The sequence below is a fragment of the Schistocerca piceifrons genome, chromosome 10 (assembly GCF_021461385.2).
Source record: "Schistocerca piceifrons isolate TAMUIC-IGC-003096 chromosome 10, iqSchPice1.1, whole genome shotgun sequence".
NCBI lineage: Eukaryota > Metazoa > Arthropoda > Insecta > Orthoptera > Acrididae > Schistocerca > Schistocerca piceifrons.
The window spans coordinates 13,504,863-13,526,812 of record NC_060147.1 but is presented as its reverse complement, the minus strand read 5'-3'; the positions used below and the strand labels follow the sequence as shown (position 1 = coordinate 13,526,812).

General features: G+C 43.5%; 1 protein-coding gene across 10 annotated transcripts in view; it reads right to left on the bottom strand.

Moving 5' to 3' along the window:
- The window catches only part of LOC124719063 (poly(rC)-binding protein 3), a 507,840-nt gene that overhangs the window by 83,063 nt on the left and 402,827 nt on the right, over nt 1–21,950 (bottom strand). For 9 of the 10 annotated variants that reach the window (XM_047244744.1, XM_047244735.1, XM_047244741.1 and 6 more), the window contains one exon: nt 18,661–18,853. In XM_047244744.1, coding sequence (XP_047100700.1) covers nt 18,661–18,738 — 78 coding nt within the window. In that variant the 5' untranslated portion in view covers nt 18,739–18,853. Of the gene's footprint in view, nt 1–18,660; nt 18,854–20,361; nt 20,376–21,950 lie in introns of those variants that run through there. The other variant, XM_047244736.1, reaches the window with a different exon arrangement.

Here is a 21,950-nt window from a genome sequence, read left to right as displayed (position 1 = left end):
AGTAAAAATACTGCAGCTAACCGGCAAGGAGCATTGCTCAACATGGGCAGCGTGAGCAAAAGCGTAGGCAGTGCGACCATCAACCAGGGAACCATCAGTGTAGACAGGCTCACAGCCCGCAAATGATTCAAGGAGCGCAAGAAAACGGCGACGGTGGGCCACAGGCGGAACCGAGTCCTTAGGTCCCTGTGCCAAATCCAGACGGACAGACGGCCGGGACAAACACCAGGGAGGCGTAGGTGTATGGACCCGGAAGGGAGGCAGAAGAGGGAATGACCCCAGTTCGGACAGCAGGGACTGGACACGGACAGCGACGGAAAGCCCAGACCTAGGTCGCCGTTCGGGCAGATGGAGGACCATGGCAGGGAAAAGCAGGCGACGATTGGGATGGCCTGGCGAGCAATGTACGTGGACAGCATAGTCGGCGAGCAGACGATGGCGGCGAATCTGCAGCGGGGGAACCCCGGTCTCCACCAGTAGACTATCCACGGGGCTGGTGCGAAAAGCGTCAGTTGCAAGCCGAACCCCACAGTGGTGTATGGGGTCTAACAACTTCAACACTGAGGGGGAAGCAGACCCATAGGCCAGGCTCCCATAATCAAGCCAGGACTGCACAAGGGCCCTGTACAACCGCAGCAGCGTGCAGCGATCTGCACCCAAAGACGTGTGGCTAAGGCAGCGGAGGGCGTTGATGTGCCGCCAGCATTTTTGCTTCAGCTGAGTAACATGAGAAACCCATGCGAGTCGGGCATCAAACACGAGTCCCAAGAAGCGGCAAGTGTCCACCACTTCAAGCAGGTGGCCGTCGAGGTAAAGTTCAGGATGAGGGTGGACCGTCCGACGCCTGCAGAAGTGCATAACTCGAGTCTTGGGTGCAGAGAACTGAAAACCGTGAGTCAGAGCCCATGATGCTGCCTTGCGAATGGCGACTTGCAGCCTGCGGTCGGCGACTCCCGTAGTCGTGGAGCTAAATGAGATGCAGAAGTCATCGGCATACAAAGAAGGAGACACCGACGACCCCACTGCTGCAGCCAGACCATTAATGGCCACCAGAAATAAGGAGACGCTCAACACTGCGCCCTGCGGGACCCCATTTTCCTGTATATAAGATGAACTAGAGGTGGCACCGACTTGCACCTGGAAAGAGCGGCGCAATAAAAAGCTTTGAAGAAAAGCCGGGAGCTGACCACGAAGACCCCACGCATGCAACGTGGCGAGGATGTGATGCCTCCATGTTGTGTCATACGCCTTCCGCAGATCGAAAAATACAGCAACGAGATGCTGACGTCGGGCAAAGGCCGTACGGACAGCAGATTCCAGCCGCACCAAATTGTCCACTGCAGACCGGCCCCGACGGAAGCCACCCTGGGATGGAGCGAGGAGACCGCGCGACTCAAGGACCCAACACAAATGCCGCCCCACCATACGTTCGAGCAATTTGCACAAAACGTTGGTGAGGGTAATGGGACGATAGCTGTCCACCGCCAGTGGGTCCGCACCGGGCTTCAAGATGGGGACAACAACACCCTCTCGCCATTGCGACGGGAACACGCCTTCGCTCCAAATGCGATTAAATATCGCGAGAATGTGTCACTGGCTGTCCCTGGAGAGATGCTTCAGCATCTGCGCGTGGATGCAGTCTGGGCCTGGTGCTGTATCAGGGCAATCGGCGAGGGCAGCGAGGAATTCCCTCTCACTGAAAGGAGCATTGTACGTTTCAGAACGACGCGTGTGGAATGAGAACGGCGTCCGCTCGGCTCGCTCCTTCAGAGAGCGAAAGGCGGGGGGATAAGATGCAGTCGCAGAGCTCTGAGCAAAGTGCGCGGCAAGCCGTTCAGCAATGGCGGCAGCGTCCGTGCAGACAGCGCCGTCCAAGGAGAGCCCAGGGACACCCATAGGGGTCTGGTATCCATAAATCCGCCGGATCCGGGACCACACGAGTGAGGGAGAGACATGGGAGCCCCAAGGATGAGACATACCTCTCCCAGCACTCCTGCTTACGCCGTGCAATAAGACGACGGGCGAAGGCACGGAGCCTCTTAAAGGCGATGAGGGTCTCCAGAGACGGGTGCCGCCTATGACGCTGAAGAGCCCGCCTACGGTCGCGAATAGCCTCAGCAATCTCCAGCGACCACCAGGGGACAGCCTTCCTCCGAGGGAGGCCAGAAGAACGGGGGATGGAAGCCTCGGCCGCTGAAATGATGGATGTGGTTAAAACACGGACCACCTCGTCAATGTCACCCTGTGGGGGAGACTCAATGGCAGCAGCAGAAGTAAAAGCCGGCCAGTCTGCCCTGTGGAGAGCCCAGCGGGGCAGGCGCCCAGAAGAACGACTCTGGGGTAGTGACAAATAAATGGGAAAATGGTCACTACCGCACAGGTCAGGGTGCACCCTCCAGTGGAGGGATGGGACAAGTCCGGGGCTGCAAAGAGAGAGATCGATGGCCGAGAACGAGCCTTGGGCAACACTGAAATGTGTGGGAGCACCGGTGTTCAAGGGGATAAGGTCGAGCTGAGCCAACAAATGCTCCACGGCCCGACCGCGGTCATCAGAGACAGTCCCACTCCATAGAGGGTTGTGGGCATTGAAATCGCCCAGAAGCAGCAATGGTGGCGGGAGTTGAGCCAGCAGCGCAGCCAAGACATGTCGGGGGAGCTCCCCATCCGGAGGAATGTAAACAGAGGAAACAGTAATAGCCGGCGAGAGCTCAACCCTGGCAGCAACTGCCTCTAAAGGCGTCTGAAGGGGTACGGGCGAACTACAGACAGAGTGGTGAACAAAGAGGCAAACCCCACCTGACGCTCGATGACAGGCAGCACGGTTCTTATAGTATCCCCGATAACCGCGAAGGGCGGGGGTGCGTAGTGCAGGAAACCAAGTTTCCTGCAGAGCAATGCAGAGAACAGGGGAATCACTCAGAAGCATCCGGAGCTCAGGCAGGTGGCGGAAATAACCGCCGCAGTTCCATTGAAGAATGGAAGCAGGAAGGGACTGGGAGGGCGTGAATGCGACTAAGAGGCAGACAGCGCTTCAGAGCCAACTGCCGCCACTGGGGGAGAGTCAGCTGAGTCCATAGGAGAGGCCCCAAAGGGTTCCGTGAGGGCGAGATCCGCGGCAGAGGCGAGGATCTCCACCTCATCCCCGGAGCCAGGACTATGTACAGCAGGCGGTGCTGAAACCGCCGGAACGTCCTTCTTGGACACATTCCGTTCCTTCTTCTCGCGTCTGCCCTTAGGGTGAGAGGGCTGGGAGAGCTTCTCTGAAGGAGCGTCGGAGGCTGACGACGACGCAGAAGCCCTACGACCAGCAGGTGGCGGAACCTTCAGCCACTGGCTGACATCTGGCTGGTAAGGAGAAGAAACGGAGGAAGGGAGAGCCCCGAGGGACCCCTTCCGCGATAGAGGAACCGGCGGAGGCAACACCGCCGGAGAAGGAGGGGGAGGAATCGAGCCTCCCGGTTGTGGAGCAGATGTCACTCCCGAAGTAAGCTTGGGGGGAGCGACAGAAGAGGGTTTGCCCCCAACTGCGAAGGGGGCAACAGAGGAAGGCTTGCCCCCAGGCACGAGGGGGGCAGACACAGATACACGGCCCCGAGGGCCCACTGAAGGCGGCACAGATGAGGCGACAACCGTCGCTCGCGTGGGCGACGATAACGTGGCTGCAGCATAAGATGGTCGAAGGGAAGCAGGATACAACCTTTCATATTTCAGTTTTGCCTCTCGATAAGTAAGCTGTTCCAGGGTCTTAAATTCCATGATCTTCCGCTCCTTATGAAGAACGGGGCAATCCGGCGAGCATGGAGAGTGGTGCTCCCCACAGTTGACACATACAGGCGGAGGCGCACATGGAGAATCGGGATGAGAGGGGCATCCGCAATCGCGACATGTAGTGCTGGATGGGCAACGGGAGGACATATGCCCAAACTTCCAGCACTGGAAGCACCGCATCGGGGGAGGGACGTATGGCTTCACGTCGCAACGGTAAACCATTACCTTGACCTTCTCGGGCAAGACATCACACTCGAAGGCCAAGATAAAGGCACCGGTGGCCACCCTGTTAGCCTTGGGCCCTCTATGCACACGACGGACAAAATGGACGCCACGTCGTTCCAAGTCGGCTCTCAGCTCGTCATCGGATTGTAACAAGAGGTCACGATGATAAATAATCCCCTGGACCATATTTAAGCTACTGTGGGGAGTGACGGTAACAGGGACGTCACCCAGCTTATCGCACAAGAGCAACGCTCGTGACTGGGCTGGGGAGGACGTCTTGAGGAGGATGGACCCATTCCTCATTTTAGACAACCCCGCCACTTCCCCAAACTTATCCTCCAGGTGTTCCACAAAAAACAGAGGCTTCGTCATAAGAAAGGAGTCACCATCAGTCCTGCTGCAGACAAGGTATTGCGGTACGTAAGGCTCCCGCTTGGCACTAGATCGGCGTCCCTCCCATGGCGCAGCCAACGAGGGGAACGTCTGAGGGTCACATTGTGCAGCATCAAAGTCGACTCTACCACGCTTAGAGATGCTGGTGGCCGTGCGACCACCAGCTTGGTGTGATTTATTGCGCTTCATTGCGCCACATCCACCCAGATGCCACCTACTCCGAACGAGGGCTCTCCCCAAGGGCGCCACCCAGCCAAAGCAACGGGTACCTGGCCGATATCCCGTTGCCTGGAGTCCCCGTGCCCCAGACAAGATGGGCACATACTCCCTGGCATGCATGGGGAGGAAACAGCTCTGGCATCTGTAGTGCGATCCCTGCGTGGTCAGGGGGCTACCACCAAGAGGGTACATAACGACCCCACCACAACGGACTGGCTACCGTGCTGGATTTTAGGTGTTGAAAGGGTCCACAGTTGTCGTGGGCGCTAAGAAGAAGAGTGCGCAGAAGGCGAGAAGGAGACAACCCAGAAGATGTTGGGCGTAGTCCCCCCCACACGACAATAGGTAACATGCAAGATGGACCAATAGAAAAACACCACGTAAGGTGTCCTTCCCCAAATGGCACGCACTAACAACGGAAATTTGGAAAAACAAATATGTCAAACCCAAGAGGGGACCATCACAGAAGGCCGAAACGTTTGAGACTCCTTTTAGTCGCCTCTTACGACAGGCAGGAATACCGCGGGCCTATTCTTACCCCCGAACCCGCAGGGGGGTATAAGTTGGTATGACATGTAGTCCTGTAAATAGATGAAAGATGCACCTAAGGAGTTCTTTGCTAGATACCAGGAGATAAGATACCAAGACAATGGCCTAATGGAGTGGGATAGTTGATTTCCAAAACTGAATAAGCAACATTAACTGAAGAACATCACACACACAAAAGATGAGACCTGCAGCCAGCAGCAGAAGTCAAATGGCTGCTTCTGCTTATGGGGATTTTACTGTTAAATTGTGACAATAAATATACTAATAAGTAACACCCAGCAGAATGTGCTGTGAACACCATGTAAATTAAAAGCTGATACACACTGAGTTATGTATGTAAGAATTACTTTCAGAGAGAGAAAGAGAGAGAGAGAGAGAGAGAGAGAGAGAACTTGCATGCTTCCCTCGATTTATTCACTCGCTTGTCAGAAGGAGGCAAGGAAAGCAAGGCAATTTAGAGTAGCACACTACTGAAATTGACCTGACCCTAGACTTGGCTCCAACGTCTAGTTCCATTGCTAAATTTAACTTCTTGGCTACAATCACTTCTACTCACCTAATAGCCACAGGCAAACATCTGATCTGTGCTGCAGTTTCTAAACCTACATATCTGTGAACTGATATCAATTTTTCTGTAACAAACCTCATGATGTGGAAGAGTTGTTACACTACACTGTAGTCCAAAACTGCAGTAATATCTGCAAGGGACAATTATAGTCCAAGCAGAAAAAACAATGCAGCTTGTGAACATGCATGTGGAACTCTGAGCAATCTAAGACAAGTTACTGCCACTGACATTATTAAGAGTGCTGGCATACAACACGGCTCAGACTTTCGTGACTGCAGGAAATGAAGCACTTTAGATCATTCATATCCCTACCCTTTTTAAAATCTACTGGTACACAAGGTTCTATTTGGTTCTCGGTGGGTGAGGTGAATTAATAAACACGAATGAGAGCAGATTAAGCCAGTTTAATAATATGAAAATGGCACAGGTTATCTTCCAATGGCTAAATACATTAGAAAAACGACAACAAAAATTATGGGACACAGCCACTGTGTTTTCTCCTGATTAATCCAGTCTTCCACATCCTTGACAGTAAGCAACAGAAACTTGCAGGATTTTTTAAACACTTACAACCACATTCAGAGATGTATTTTTGTTTTATTTCTGTGTTTCTCAGGTAATAGTTCACTGTCACAGCCTCAATCTCCAGTGCTAATTTCTGTTTAAATTAACCAAGTCTCACAGTTGCAGGCGTCATCACTGCTCACAGACATACAAAGATGCTTTTGTATGTCCATCCTTTTAGCAGGAAGTCTCTGGGACAACAGCCGTTTACCATCGTGACAAAAAATAAGAGCACCTACAGCGGTCATTACAATTTTATTTTGTCGCTACCAGTTTCAACACTTCATCTTCAGGCTGTTTTGATGCGGTACACGTTGATATGATCCCCATGCATAGCCCATCCGTTGCCAGCATTCCTGGGTACGCAGATAATCAAACTTACGTGTCACTACTCCAACCATCAACAGGTTGATCGTTGGAGTGCTGACACTTAAGTTTCAGATTATCTGCGTATCCAGGAATGCTGGCAACAGATGGGCTATGCATGGGGATCGTATCAACCTGTACCGCATCAAAACAGCCTGAAGATGATGCAATGAAGCATTGGAACTGGCAGACACAAAATAAAATAAAATCTTAAGGACGGCTATAGGTGTTTTTATTTTTTGTCACGATACGAAGATCCAGTCTTGGTGCAACCTGTTTAAAAGCGTACATGCACTTGACAAAGGGATTACAGCCCTTACACCAGTAGCAATGAAACCAATATAAATTTTAAAAAAGAGTAGCTGCAAAACTACCACTTGCCGGAATATTTTATCATCTATAGACCCTCAAGCTAAATTCTGCTCCAAAACTAATACAAGAGACCATGCAAAATTCAGAGAGAACAGCCATTTACAACAGCCGAAGAAATAAAATGGAAATTCATACAGTAAATTGTGAGATATCTATCTACTAATAACCCAACTTCATTCCAGTGTTCTAACATTTTACTTATAGGATTTCCCCAAACACTTTTTACTATTCTCTTTCTGGGTGCACTCAGAACAACCACAGCATTATTTAATGTGTACATTTTTTAATTTATTACAACACAGAACACATTAACAACAATGGCACACTAACAGGTTTCAAGAACAGTTGCTGCTGCTGTTAATGGCACAACTGTCACAACCGAAGAACACAGAACAGCAGCTTTCATATGTTCCAGCAGTCAGAGCTTAGTTCTGGGACTGGTTCATCAACTATAGGAACAAAAATAAGTGACAGCACAATTAACAGTGCTATGGGGAAAGGCAGTCTCTACAAATTACACATCAATAACATTTTGACAAAATGCAATCAGTAGATGTGAGATTCCCGTGCAGCACTTTTTGAAGCCCACACAAAACAACTTCAATACTTTTCAATGAGTGTACAAACACAAAGCCAATTTTAAACACAAAGCACTATTGTCACATCTTTTAATCAAGTGGTATTGAACCAAACCAACAGACACGTCAAAATCTAAGTTGAGTCTTAAGGCAACAAATTATGCGGACAAAATTTACAAATTGGATAAAAACCAGTGAAAACAAATGGTATTAGGTCTATGTGATTATGGAGAGACAGAGCTTAAACTGTAGAGATGATTCAGCAATTTCTTCACCATGTAACTTCTACTACACAGGACACACAACCCTTCTGTACTCATTTTTAAAATGTTCAGACCCTGAGAAGATATGTAGTAAAACTAATACCGTGAGAATGGTTGCGCACAACACCTAACACAGAAAGAAATCAAGAGGAAAGCCTTGCCATTGCAAGTATCAATTCAGTTTTCCACTGTTACAACAAAAATAAGTCAACAACAATGTCTATTTTAATCTCTGCATGTAATTTTGCTTAATTCAGTTGCCAATGACACATTATTCCAGTTGCCAATGATAAACATTTTTTCCACAAAAGAATACAATTTTCAGCTAGAGCGTTATACTGTCCTCACTCGCTGAAACCTTGGTTGTTCCAACAGAACGATACGTAGAGAAGCTTCAGGTTGCGAGTCTGAAGCCAACAAATGTGAATGCCAAGTAAAGTTCGTGAGGCTACTAAAGTCTATACTGTGGCCAGTGCCAGGTAGTGGTGTTCCTTTACTGCTCATAGGTTGGCAATGCATCTGCTGCGTGAAGCCAGTAAGATAATCTCGGTTGTCACAAATATTTGGACTTTTGTCCCCAAATGTATCAAGATTTCAGTTGTCGTAAGTGACACCACTATTCCTTTCCGAATGTGTAGCAGATTTCACATCCATGTTGATACGACAATGCGAAAATTTTCCTCGGTCTTTTGCTTCGAAAGATGTCTGCCCACTACTCTCTCATTGGCTGTGAATAATCAGCAGCTGACAACCACTTTCTTTCCCAACATTACCTCATGGCAAGTGTTGGTAGCAGTGCTGCACAAAACAAGGAAGTAAATCATTTGTCCCACTTCATATCTTAGAAACGAAAAGCCCACAGACGGAAGAGAATAAAACTTCGCTACCTTTGTGTGTGTGTGTGTGTGTGTGTGTGTGTGTGTGTGTGTGTGTGTTTAGACCAAATGTATCCATGCAGAAACATGCAACTGCCTTTAACCCTACCTCAGGTACAAAATTTTGTTGCAATAAACCCTCGATTACTAAATCCTTGTAAAATTTACAACTGCAGTTGGTATCAATTTGCAGTTCCTGCCAACTGGTTCAGTAACAATACTTTTTGCTAGCAAAAATTAAGGTTGAGATTTTAGTTTTGTATCTTGCGCACTTAATTGAGAGTCTGCTGAATCTACATTTTCAACCTCCAAAATGTTTGGGACAACCCTTTTGGCCAAAAAACTATGTAATTTGGCACTTTTTCAGATTTTCACCTCTAACACTGTATAATTTTACTATTACCAAAATGATAGAGCATTAAATTTTGCGTCAAATGACCTACTTAAATGTAAAAATCAGTGCAGCCATCTGACCACAATAAGTTGCAATTTTTATCAATTTTACTAAAAACCCGGCTCTAAATGAAAAATATTAACTCATGATTAATGGAAAATCTCATATAAAGATGTGAAACAAATACTAACAAAGAGATAGAGGGGCTAAACAGTACTTACCTCAGCTCAGTACAGCCGATGGATAACACAGAACAGAACAGAAAATTTACATTCCTAGCTTTCGGAACTTTGTTCCTTCGTCAGGGAGGAGAGAGGGGGAAAAAAGGGAAGAAGGGAAAGTAGATTCAGTTACTCACAACCCAGGTTATGAAGCAACAGGGAAAGGAAAACAGGGAGGGTAGCAAGGATGGAGGCAGGGCTTCCCTCTGACAACCATGCCTCCATCCTTGCTACCCTCCCTGTTTACATTTCCCTGTTGCTTCATAACCTGAGTTGTGAGTAACTGAATCTACTTTCCCTTCTTCCCTTTTTTCCCCTCTCTCCTCCCTGACAAAGGAACAAAGTTCCGAAAGCTAGGAATGTAAATTTTCTGTTCTGTTTTGTGTTATCTATCGGCTATACTGAGCTGAGATAAGTACTGGCTAGCCCCTCTATCTCTTTGTAAATATTAACTTATCAAAGTTGTAGAACACAAAATTTCACATTATAAAAGCATCTAGTTTTTCAGTTTTAGGCACTAGTAAGCATTCATACACTTTAAAGCCAAAGCAATCCCCCTTTTTTGTAATTCAACTGAATGAAATTTGCAGTTGGAAAATGGCTCTCTAACGGGGACACGTGTGTTTTCTATGTATATCTGTTTAATTCATTCTTCACTCATGTGTATTTTTATTCATTTTTATCCATGCCTCGAGTGATACAAGTGGATTGCTAAAATGGAAACTAAGTACACAGTAATGGCCAATATATATAAACATATGAGTAATATGAAAATTTGTACAAATGAATAAAAGGGCACAACAATACTAGAAAAATACAATTTAAATATGAGTCACATTCTACAAAATTTCAGTTCCATCAAGGTGGTTTGGAGACTGGGGCAGGCCTTGTCCAGCATCCAATCTTCAGGATCCATAACAGTGTCTTCACCAACTTCCATCCTGGAATGTACCTTTGATCTCCTCTTCATCCTTGTCAATCTCAATTTCTGGAGTGTTCTCACAAGATAAGCTGCAACGTTTTTGCACATCAAGGAGCACTTCAGTTCAGATTTGCAACATCCAGATACAGCTGTGCATCTTGTTTTGCATGTGCAGCAAACCGTCTTAAGTAGTGTGTGTGGTGTCAATCATTCGTCATTGCCATGGGAAATAAGCTGATAAGTTTTTCTTTCCATCCCACTGGTGTGGATCAGTTCTCTTCCCCAGCCAATGCTGAACATGATGGGAGGATCGCAATGAGTGCCACCTTGCTGCATCCGATTTTGGCGGTAGCCTTTCAAATTTGAAAGGCTTTCTTGGTGCAGACATTACAAAATACTCGTTCCCGAGATCATCCAAAGTTTCGCAGTTGGAATTACCATACAGCGGTTACATCAGCTATTCTGGCTATGCTATTACACCTCGAGAGATTGAGGGTTTAACAAAACTCAGCAGCCTGATAAGTTTTTCCTTCTGTCGTTCCGAAAGGTTCAGTAATTTTCCTATTTCTTGGCCAAAAAAAGAGGATCTGATATCACGTCTGTGAAGGCATGGCGGAAAAGGACAAACGCAGGATCAAAATTGAAAGAATTACTAGCGTGGTCTTTTTATGCCTGTCAACAATCGTTATTTCTTCACCATACGTCCACAAGAGTATGGATTTTATGAGCGTTACATCTGCCGGGTGCACACATGGTCTAGAGGTAGCGCCTTTGATTAGTAATCAAAACGTCCTTGGCCCCGGATTCGAAACCCACTACTGCTTAAATTTTTATTAATAATCAGCATTGGCGGCTGAGGACTTCTGGTGTAAGATGTCATCATCTTTCTGTCAAAGGCCTTGTCAAAGAAGGCAGAAGAGCGGACAGAGTTTCAAGGCACTCTTGGCTTTGGGGTAGGAAAGTGGCCCTAATTCCTACTCCTAAAGGCAGAAGAATCAACAATGATCAACGATATGAGGATTAAGAAAGCAATGGACAACAACTGCACCACTGTGTATCCATAGGACATGTGGTCTGTAATTGAAAAAGTGTCATGATCTCTCCACTGGCAAAAGATTCTGGAATAGTCCCAGTTCGGATCTCTGGGAGGGGACGGCCAAAGGGGAGGCGACCATGAGAGAAAGATTCAATAACCAAAGAAAAGGGTAGGGAAGCTAGAAAAACTGAAAAAGGAAATGCAGAGGTTGAATCTAGATACAGAAGGGGGTCAGTGAAGTGAAATAGAAAGAACACAAAGATTTCTGATCAGAGTATAGGGTAATATCAACAGCAGTAGAAAATGGTGTAACATGAGTATGATTCATTACGAATAGAAAGGTAGGGCAGAGAGAGTGTTACTGTGAACAGTTCAGTGATGGGGTTGTTCTTATCAGAATCAATAGCAAACCAACAGCAACAACGATAGTTCAGGTATGCTTGCTGGTGTCACAAGCTGAAGATGAGGACATGGATAAAGTATATGAGGATATTGGAAGGGAGATGAAAATCGAATAGTCATGGGGGACTGCAATGCAGTTTTAGAGAAACGAGTAGAAGAAATGGTTAAAGGAGAATATGGGCTTGGGACAAGAAATGAGAGAGGAGAAATACTGATTTATGTAATAAATTTCAGCTAGTAATAGTGAATACTCTGACTCACAAGGGGAGGACACATACTTTGAAAAGGCCAGGTGACATGGGAAGATTTCAGTTAGATTACATAGCAGTCAGACAGTTTCCGAAATCATATACTGGATTGTAAGGCGTTCCCAGAAGCAATATATACTCTGATCATAATGTAGTAGTGATGAAGATTAGGCTGCATTTTAAGAGATTAGTAAGGAAGAATCAATAGCCAAAAAACTGGCACACAGAAGTACTAAGGAATGACAAGATACACTTTAAGTTCTGTAAGGATATAGATACAGCAATAAGGAATAGCTCAGTTGGAGAGAAATAAACATCTCTGAAAATGGAAATTACAGAAGGTGGAAAGAAAAACAAAGGTACACAGAAGGTAACTGAAAAAATACTTCAGCTGATTGATGAAAAAGAAAGTACAAAAATGTTCAGGGAATTAAAGAAACACAAGTCACTGACAAATGAAATAAATACGAAGCACAGGAAAGCTACAACAAAATGGCTGCATGAAAAATGTGAGGAAATCAAAAAAGAAATGATTGTTGGAAGGGCTGAATCAGCATACAGGAAAGCCAAAATAACCTTTGGTGAAACGAAAAGCAATGGTGGTTACATTATGAGTGCAATGAGAATTCCACTGTTAAATGCAGAGAAGAGAGCAGATATGTGGGGGATGATTTGTCTGATGTGACAGAAGAAGAAACAGGAATCAATTTGAAAGAGCTTTGGAAGACTTAACATCAAATAAGGTAAAAGGATAGATAACATTCCATCAGAATTTCTAATATCACTGTGGAAAGTGGCAACAAAACGATTATTCATGTTGGTGTGTAGAACGTACAAGTCTGGTGACATAATATCTGACATTTGGAAAAAATCAACAGAATTCCAAGGACTGCAAAAGCTGACAAGGGTGACAATTATCATGCAATCAGCTGTACAGCTCAATCAGCCAAGCTGATGACACGAAAAATATACAGAAGAATGGAAAAGAAAACCAAGAATGGTTAGAGGACAATCAGTTTAGCTTCTGGAAAGGTAAAGGCACCAGAGATGCAATTCTGACCTTGTTGCTGTAATGGAAGCAAGACTAAAGAAAAATCAAGACATGTTCATAGGATTTGTTGACCTAGAAAGAGCATTTGAAAATGTAAAATGGTGCAAGATGTTCGAAATTCTTAGAAATGTAGGGTGAAGTCATAGGGAGAGATGGGTAATACAAAATATGTACAAGAGCCAAGAGGGAATAATCACAGTGGACAACCAAGAACGAAGTGCTCAGATTAAAAGGAGTAAGACAGATGTAGTCTTTCAGCCATACCTTTCAATCTGTACATCAAACAAGCAATGATGGAAATATAGGAATATGTGGAAAACACTGACAAGGAGAAGGGACAGGATGATAGGACACCTGTTAGGACAGGGCGAAAACTGTAGAGCAAGACAGAGATTGTAATACACCCGGCAAATAATTGAGGATGTAAGTTGCAAGTGCTACTCTGATATTGGGAGGGAGGGGGGAGGAGGGGGGAGATATATCTCTCTCTGCCTACCAGTCATCAGTGATTTGGTCCCTTAACTCCCCTTCTGATGGTTCGAGGTAGGAAGGAATAATTTCCATTGCTTCATCTGTCTGTGTGGATTCAGAACTTCCTCGTTTTTGTGCACCCTATATCGGCCAGTAAAAATGCCTCTGACAAAACCTATGATATTGAGCACCTTTAGCACAAAGGTGCACATCATGGACACATTCCAATACTTTGCAGTCCAGTCATCACCTCGCCTTTCAGCTACCCTAATAACAGAATCTTTTAATTCAAGTTCCATAACTTACTTAATTTCACTTTGCATAATTAAGGCTGCTAAGTTTCTCCCAATTGGTATCAATTTCCTCACCACAATAAAACCAGTCTTCATTAAAATCAAATACCTTCTTGTACGATCAAAGATTTGATGCTGACAGCACAGGGCCTTTATCAAAGACAATCTAATCAATTTTGGATTACTGTACTAGTTCTGATAAGCACCGTGCACTTCAACTACTGTCAGACCAATTAACAACTTATGATGTGCTGCAATTGACCTATCCCTACTGGATTGCAATAATATTTCCAGACACTTCTGTTTCATTTTAACCACATAACCACCTACCATACTGCCAGCACATATAAAACACACCTCCGCACTATCTGAAGCACCCTTTTTAAATGCAATGACCGCACAACGAAGGGAAACTCAAACAAAGAAACGAGCATCTCACAAGACACAAGAAGTTTTGAATGCATTCCTCGCACAACACAGAGAGAGACTAACAGCCACCAAATCCAACTACAGCGACCAGCTCAAAAAGGTGAAACATAGCAAATATCGAATTGCACTTTATCCTACATTTAAGGATAAGGTATGTTATTGGTGTTGCTTTGCAGGTAAACAAGTGTCAATTTCTTAATGCATTAGTCTTAATTGTTATTTCCCACATAACCTGAAAAAACACAGATCTGAGGTAATAACATTACGGAAATTGAAGACTATGGAAGGAAACCAATATCAGGTCCAAGAACAGCAACACTGTCATGAGATGATCACTTCTTTCACCTTCAAGTTCTCTGTAACCATTACAACAATGCCATTGGCACAAAGTCAATTCAGAGTAATCAATGTTACTGAAAGAATCATCCAGTAAACGCTGGTTGCAGGCAGTCTTCAACCCTTCAGACCTGACATGCCCACAACTCACCACATGTAGTCACACAGCTCTACTATGTTTTGAAATAGAATAATACTGATAGAGATAATAACTACGGAATATAGTATTATTCGCCGACAAGTTGTGATTTGGCCTGCAATCAAATGGCGATAGGGAGGGCTTTGAGAAGGGTATTCCCTTTATGCATTTTCATCCAGGACACCTTCACAGGAGGATCTCTTCTTATATGGGTAGGAATCATTATGATTGTCAAGTTGGGTTTGGTCTTTGCTGAACATGAGGCCTTGCAGCACATTAGTACGTGGAACAAATCCTTTCAGACCATGTTTGCCCTCTGCTCCATTTATTGGTCATAATTTTCCACTAATGCACGACAGTGCACACCCACATCTTGTGAGAATTGCCCAAGAGTTCTTGAACAAATGGAATTTCATGCTATGGCTTGGCCTGCTTGAAGCCCTGATTAGAATTCCACTGAGAATGTACGGGCCCAGCTGCGGAAAAGGGCTCATCAGCAGCATTCTGAGAACCTCCTGAAAGAATGGGAGATGATTCCTCAAGAGAATACTGCCACATTAAACAGGAGCATGCGTAAATGGCAGCATTCTATGATCAGTGCAATAATAGATACATGTTTTCTGAAGATTCGGAATAACGTCTGCAGTGAACTGTAGAAAACAGAGGTGCATTACCTTCATCAAAACTTGCTTTAAGTGTGAATCCATTTGTGCTACTTCCACTTTCCTGTCTTACTTTGCTTATAAACGTTTTTCGTTTTTACACAGCAAGATCAGACCATACCTCAGTATGACAAACAAGCATATTTGTGTCGGAAGAAATCGAAGCACTGAGCTTTCAGATCAGTTAGTGCAGTAAGAAGCACTGGGGATATACTTTTCATTTTCAGAACCCCAGAAGAGAGAGATTCTTATTTTACAACAGACATGTCACTTTGTTATTTTATTAATGTGCAATGGGCAGAATCTGAACATAACTGTACAAAACTTGGGAAAGTGGGTTAAGAGTGCTTATACTGAGTACCACAGCTCCCCTGTTTTGTGGCACTGCTGGCAATTCATTATCTATGCTCATATCCAATCCAGTAATAGTATGTGTTAGCCAATGACTATTACTGAATTTAATGACTTTCTTTGGTGGAAAGTATGAATTAGGTACAAGATTGACAATAATATGGCTATTACAGATTATAAATTTGGTTACTGGTTTTTGTATCAATTTCTTGTACATTTCTGAAGATATAACAAGATTCTTGTAATATTATTTTGGAAGCCAGTGTTACAGTTTGGTTGCAAGTTGACAAAGCCAATGAATACAAATGGAAAAAAAAAACTGGCTGTGATGATGGGCCGATTTGTAGCATAGACCAATGATCATTTAAAATATTTGTGAGGTATTTCCTGACTGTCCCGATTTCCGGGGTGCTGTTTATGCAGGAACTTTAGACTACATTTTAAATTTTAAAGAATATTCTATCTTATACAATAGCATACTGCACAATATAGCCCATTATGCCACTATGTAATTTAATACACTCAAGATCATGACATTTATTGAACATTGTTTTCTCATTGGTTCTGCTATACTGTCTAATCCAAATCTTGATTTAGCAATTGCAGCACAGAACAGAAAACATGTTGTATACCATAAGTGCACTTTAACCCAAAACTTTTTGTACTACTTAAGTATCTGTGACTTTTCATTTCTTGTAAATAAATTCTGTTCTTGCATGTTATACTCAGCAATGTAAGGCTAGGAAAATAAACATTAAGTGAAAAATTGCAGTAAACATGTGATAGAAATTGAGAAAAATGTGTTTCATGTACTGGGCCACACCTAGCACAACTTGCTCCCTGGTTTTAGAGCTGTCTATAGTTATTTATGTATAAACAATATATGGAACTGAAAAATGGTTTCCTTGGCTCTGGTGTTCCTATCCTTTAATAGTTATAACATTACACACAGAGCACAACAGTTTGGCAAAGTTGAGGGAATGAACCAGCTATTATGCGATGTGGAAACTACCTCAAATGATTTAGGAAAGTCCAATAAAACTATGTTATAGATAGACTGGATTTCGATAATAAATGCCCTGAACAGATAAGCAATACTTTAAACGTTTACCTACCATTTTCTGCATACTGGAAACGCAAGCACTACCGCGACTCAATAAGGATGCAATGGTTTATTGACCCTATCGTACTTTTTATCTCTGTGCATGCACTGGAAACGCAAGCACTACCGCGACTCAATAAGGATGCAATGGTTTATTGACCCTATCGTACTTTTTATCTCTGTGCATGCAATCACCTGGATAATTACAGCTTATACTTTGAATAATACAGCATATGAATTGGAGTATTGTCAGTCATTTTAAGTACAGGGCAAAGATTGATATAAAGCGAAATTTCACAATTGCCAGGAAAAACGGATTAAAATATAAATGGTTACCTAATGAGAACATAAGATGGCACTGCATCATCTCACAAATGCTGAAAATAAAAAGGTCAAAGCCAAATTTGGACTGTTACAATGAGGGCTGCTTGGGGAAATACAGAAGCGTCCGATCCCACCCGTCTGCTTTGACCCATGACTTCACAAATATGGTGGAAACAAACACACACACACACACACACACACACACACACACACACACACACACTCTTTCCACAAGAAGCCTAATGACACTAACGGGACAAGCGCGGGAAATGGGGTGTTTTGGGTGGGGGGCAAACTAAATATAAACAAATTTAGACGCCTTGCGTAGCTACAACGTGTAAGTGAAGACAGCCATGAATACCCACCCACCTCCCCAGGGGTCGTAACCCCTGCAACCCATAGAAGATAAAGATGCTTCAGTAGCTGATTAGTGTTTTTTGTCTTTAAAAAAAAAAAAAAATCTCACGGGATAGAACGAACAGATCAGAAAGATAAATATAATAAACTAAAACAGATAATTAAAATAAGCAATAAGTGTTTTTAAATTTTAAAAAAATCTCACGAGATAGAACGAACAGATCTGAAAAGTAAATAAAATAAGATAAAACAGAACTGGAGACAGCCACACTCAAACCAAACAACGCGCTGTCATGACGTCACACACGACAACACCCTTACGTCACGGGTCAAAGCCGACGCGTGGGATCGGACGCTTCTGTTGACCCCTGCTTGGGTATGGTGTGAAAGTGACATTATGGATTTTCTGATTTTTTGTGCTGCAAAGAAAAAGTTGTAATGAAGACCACAAAAAAACAGTGATCCTGGATTTCTGAAGTTTTCAGTGAGAAGTACAATTAAAAAATTTAAAAAATGGCATCACTTTGCGGGTCACTCAGTAACACTACCACTATGCAAATCCATTTCCTGTGTATGGTGGAGGGTGTTGCCTCAAGGTCTGAAAAACATCCTTTGTGGATATAGCCACAAAAGCCTTCATTATCATCCCTGCAAGAAATTTCCATTAAATCAAAGGATTTAACATAGCCTACAATACATCAAGTCGCTCTATATGAAAAAGGTTTAACAGTTTTTGAGGGTCAGTTTTCGTATCTGGTGTCTGATGCCTATGCATACTTATCAAATAGAATATAAATACCTTATTTGAATTTCCAAATAACTAATGCTTAAAACTGAGTATTATCACACAGTATGGTATAATACATCCAAATAACTTGAACAAAATGTTTATTACGCAGTACATTAATAAACCTACAATGACATATTTTACTTACCGGAACGTACTGTCTGTTAAGTACCCGTTTTCCTATTTCTTTTCTCTTACACAATGAAAATATTTATGTTTCCCTTGTTAAGGTAATGGGTGAAACAAATGTCCCCTGTGTATGGGTATTAGCTGTAATCTACCAATATTTGCTTCAAACACTCAGTTTATTATTTGGAGTCATGATACCCACTACTCATGACACCCACTACAACTGAGGTAATATAGTACCAGAGCAACGAGGGAAGCCAACTTACCTTGCCTTGCATAATAAGTCGAATGGTCAGGGTGACTGAGGGATCATCGTTGGGCAGAGGTTTGTCCATGGAGTCCATGACTGGCACAACAGATGGGCTCTACTTGGCTGGCGGTGGTTGCGGGTTTGTTGGTGAGACGGTTAGAACGGTACAGGGGTGGTTGTGGTGTGGCACGTGGTCAACTCGCCTCACTCTACACAGGTCAATGAGAAAAATAAAATCAACAAATGAACAACACAATGAGACAGAGCAATCTCACAGGTAAATGTAAGGGTTCAATAGGTGAACAGCTTGCTAAATGCATCTTTTATCAGTGATATGTTGGGGCATGTAATTCATATAATTGGTTTGTGACAAAAAAGAGGTTTCCAACATACTGCTATAACAGTTGTCTTAGTTCCCAAATTTGCAGAAGAGTTCCAATGTTCAAAATAGATATGTTTCAAAATTCTATCAGACTGTCAAGATAAATTAGCCTCGGAAGCATGCAGTTAGCAATTCACCTAAAAGTTAGCATACATATTGCAAGGGTAATAACTATATGCCACTAAAGTGGAGTGGGCTTGGATTTACTACCCTGGTGAATCACAAGTTACAAATATGAGGGCTGTTCAGAAAGTTTAACAGAGTCACGTGGATGCAAACCTACCTTCCCGCCTGATGTGCAATATGTGATAATTTTAAAATGTTCTGTAATGCTTTGTCACTGAAAATATAATCACAATACTCTGTACAAAACCATTGGACTGTGAGAATAATTTCTGAACACCCCTTCGACACATATAAACAGCTTAACTACTGAAACTATAAACTTAATACACAATTACGTGGAAGTAAGACAATGCGCGCGTACATATAGGAACAAACAAGTACACACCTCCACGATAGTACAAATTATTTACAGCACAGACAAAAGCTCCTCACCTCAGGGCAGCTGAAATGGGTCTGGGGGAGGTTCTAACAAACCGTAACTAACAAGATTCCAAACCGCAGTAGTTCCTCGTGTCAGTAAAGCCTTACAGCAACCAAGATGCCTTATAACATCAGCACGCTGCAAGCAGATTAGCCACAGGAATGCGAAACCTCAGAGTGCTAACCCGCCATAACAGGATTGCAGGTCAAAAACGAAAAGGTTCATAAAACGGACTTCTGTAAGGGCTGCAAGCAGCAACTATATAATGTCGATCGTAGCTTTGCCAAAGAAGAACCAGAAACGATGCTTTTCAAAAGCTGCAATTGGTGAAACGGTAAATGTTTAAAAAGTAGTCCGATACAATCAAAGTATCCTGCTACTTCTGCGAAAATCACACTGCCTTTTACCATGAAATACATGTTGACAACTCTACGCACATACAAAGTTCTACACACTTAACTACCCACCCGGCATCCTTTCTAGCAAGGCCTAACTTCTAACCATGATTTCGGTCTGTCTTCCTCCTCCTTTTCCCGCGCCATGCCCGAATTTTACACACAGTTGGGTTATGTTGCTAAACATGCTCGAGACCTTCTCTACACAATGGGCCGTAATCACAGTTATGGGGCAAAATATTGTCCTGTACATATGTAATTGCACCACGCACGTTACTTAGGTGTATTTAAACGCACTCAAGACAAACGAATAATACCTACCGATACACTTCAAGGCTTTTGCGCAAACAATGTACAAAGTAAAACGCGAAACTACTAGTTGTGTCTTCTTACCTACACTCCGCAAACAAAATACCCACGATTTTTCGAAAACGCTATGCCGCCCAAGCTTCCGCCGGTACAAAGACCTTCCACCGTGCAGACTGTCTACTCGCCACCGCTGATATTAATACAACACGGTAGCGATCAAAGTCGCAATGTCCCAAAGGAACTTATACCAGTGGTTCCAGATATACAGGAACGAGGACCACTAGAATCACTATGCCCAAGCTGACAGAAGGCTCCATTAACAATTAATGTATGCCACTATAGCCAAAAATTGAGCACAAAGCCAACAAGAATTTAAAATATTATTCGTCTTTAAAACTTGCTGGTACGATCCTAATAACGCAGAGAGGCACATCGGTGAATGCAATTACAATAACGCATTTCCATTGTACTTTGAACCTCGATGGACTATAGTGTCATGTAAAATTATTCGTCGTCGTCTTACATACAGTGTTTAAACTGTGGATTAGGCATATGCTATTCCATCTTGACAAAGTTTTAACCGTGGTCTCCTCAGTCGACCTATGCCTTAATATTCTATATTTACATCTATACTCCGCAAGCCACCGGACGGTGTGTGGCGGAGGGTACCTTGAGTACCTCTATCGGTTCTCCCTTCTATTCCAGTCTCTTATTGTTCGTGGAAATAAAGGTTGTCAGTACGCCTCCGTGTGGGCTCTAATCTCTCTGATTTTATCTTCATGGTCTCTTCGCGTGATATACGTAGGAGGGAGCAATATACCGCTTGACTCCTCGGTGAAGGTATGTTCTCGAAACTTCAACAAAAGCTCGTACCGAGCTACTGAGCGTCTCTCTTGCAGAGTCTTCCACTGGAGTTTATCAATCACCTCCGTGACGCTTTCGCGATTACTAAATGATCCTGTAACGAAGCGCGCTGCTCTCCGTTGGATCTTCTATATCTCTTCTATCAAACCTATCTGGTACGAATCCCACACCGGTGAGTGGTATTCAAGCAGTGGGCGAACAAGAGTATTAATTCTTTAATAAGTCTCTTTTAGTGCAGGAGAGTATCCTCACGAATCTCATCTATTCTGCTTGTATTTTATCATCTTAGTTTCTATTATGTAACTCTTGCTTCCATACAACAGTAATGGCAAGATTACTTGTTCTAAGTAATGGTACCGTCACGGTTCGGGATATAATTCTTGTATCGTTTCGAGTTTTGTTATTCAGGGTTTTGTTTCTTGTTCCATATATTGCCTGAAATTTGAGCATAATTGCAAAGCAATTAAATTAGCGTGTTTGCTTAATTTAATCTCTCGATAATGAACTGATTTCTAACTTAGAAGGAAATGTTCCACTTTAACGTTAGGAAGAGTGGATCAAAAATAACAACCCTGTCTCACTCCTTCATTGACTTCCACTTCTCCTTTCTTTCCTGTATTCTGTACTATACTATTTTTGTTTCACAATATAAGCTTTTGATTGCCCTTATGAGGTACCGGTATGCCAGGTAACCACTCTCATTAATGATCATAATTTATTTCGATCAATTCGATTGAAAACTCTTTTTTGCGGCTATATAATTGATACGGGTTTCAAGATTTAATTCTTTGTTTCTCTACTACGAAATC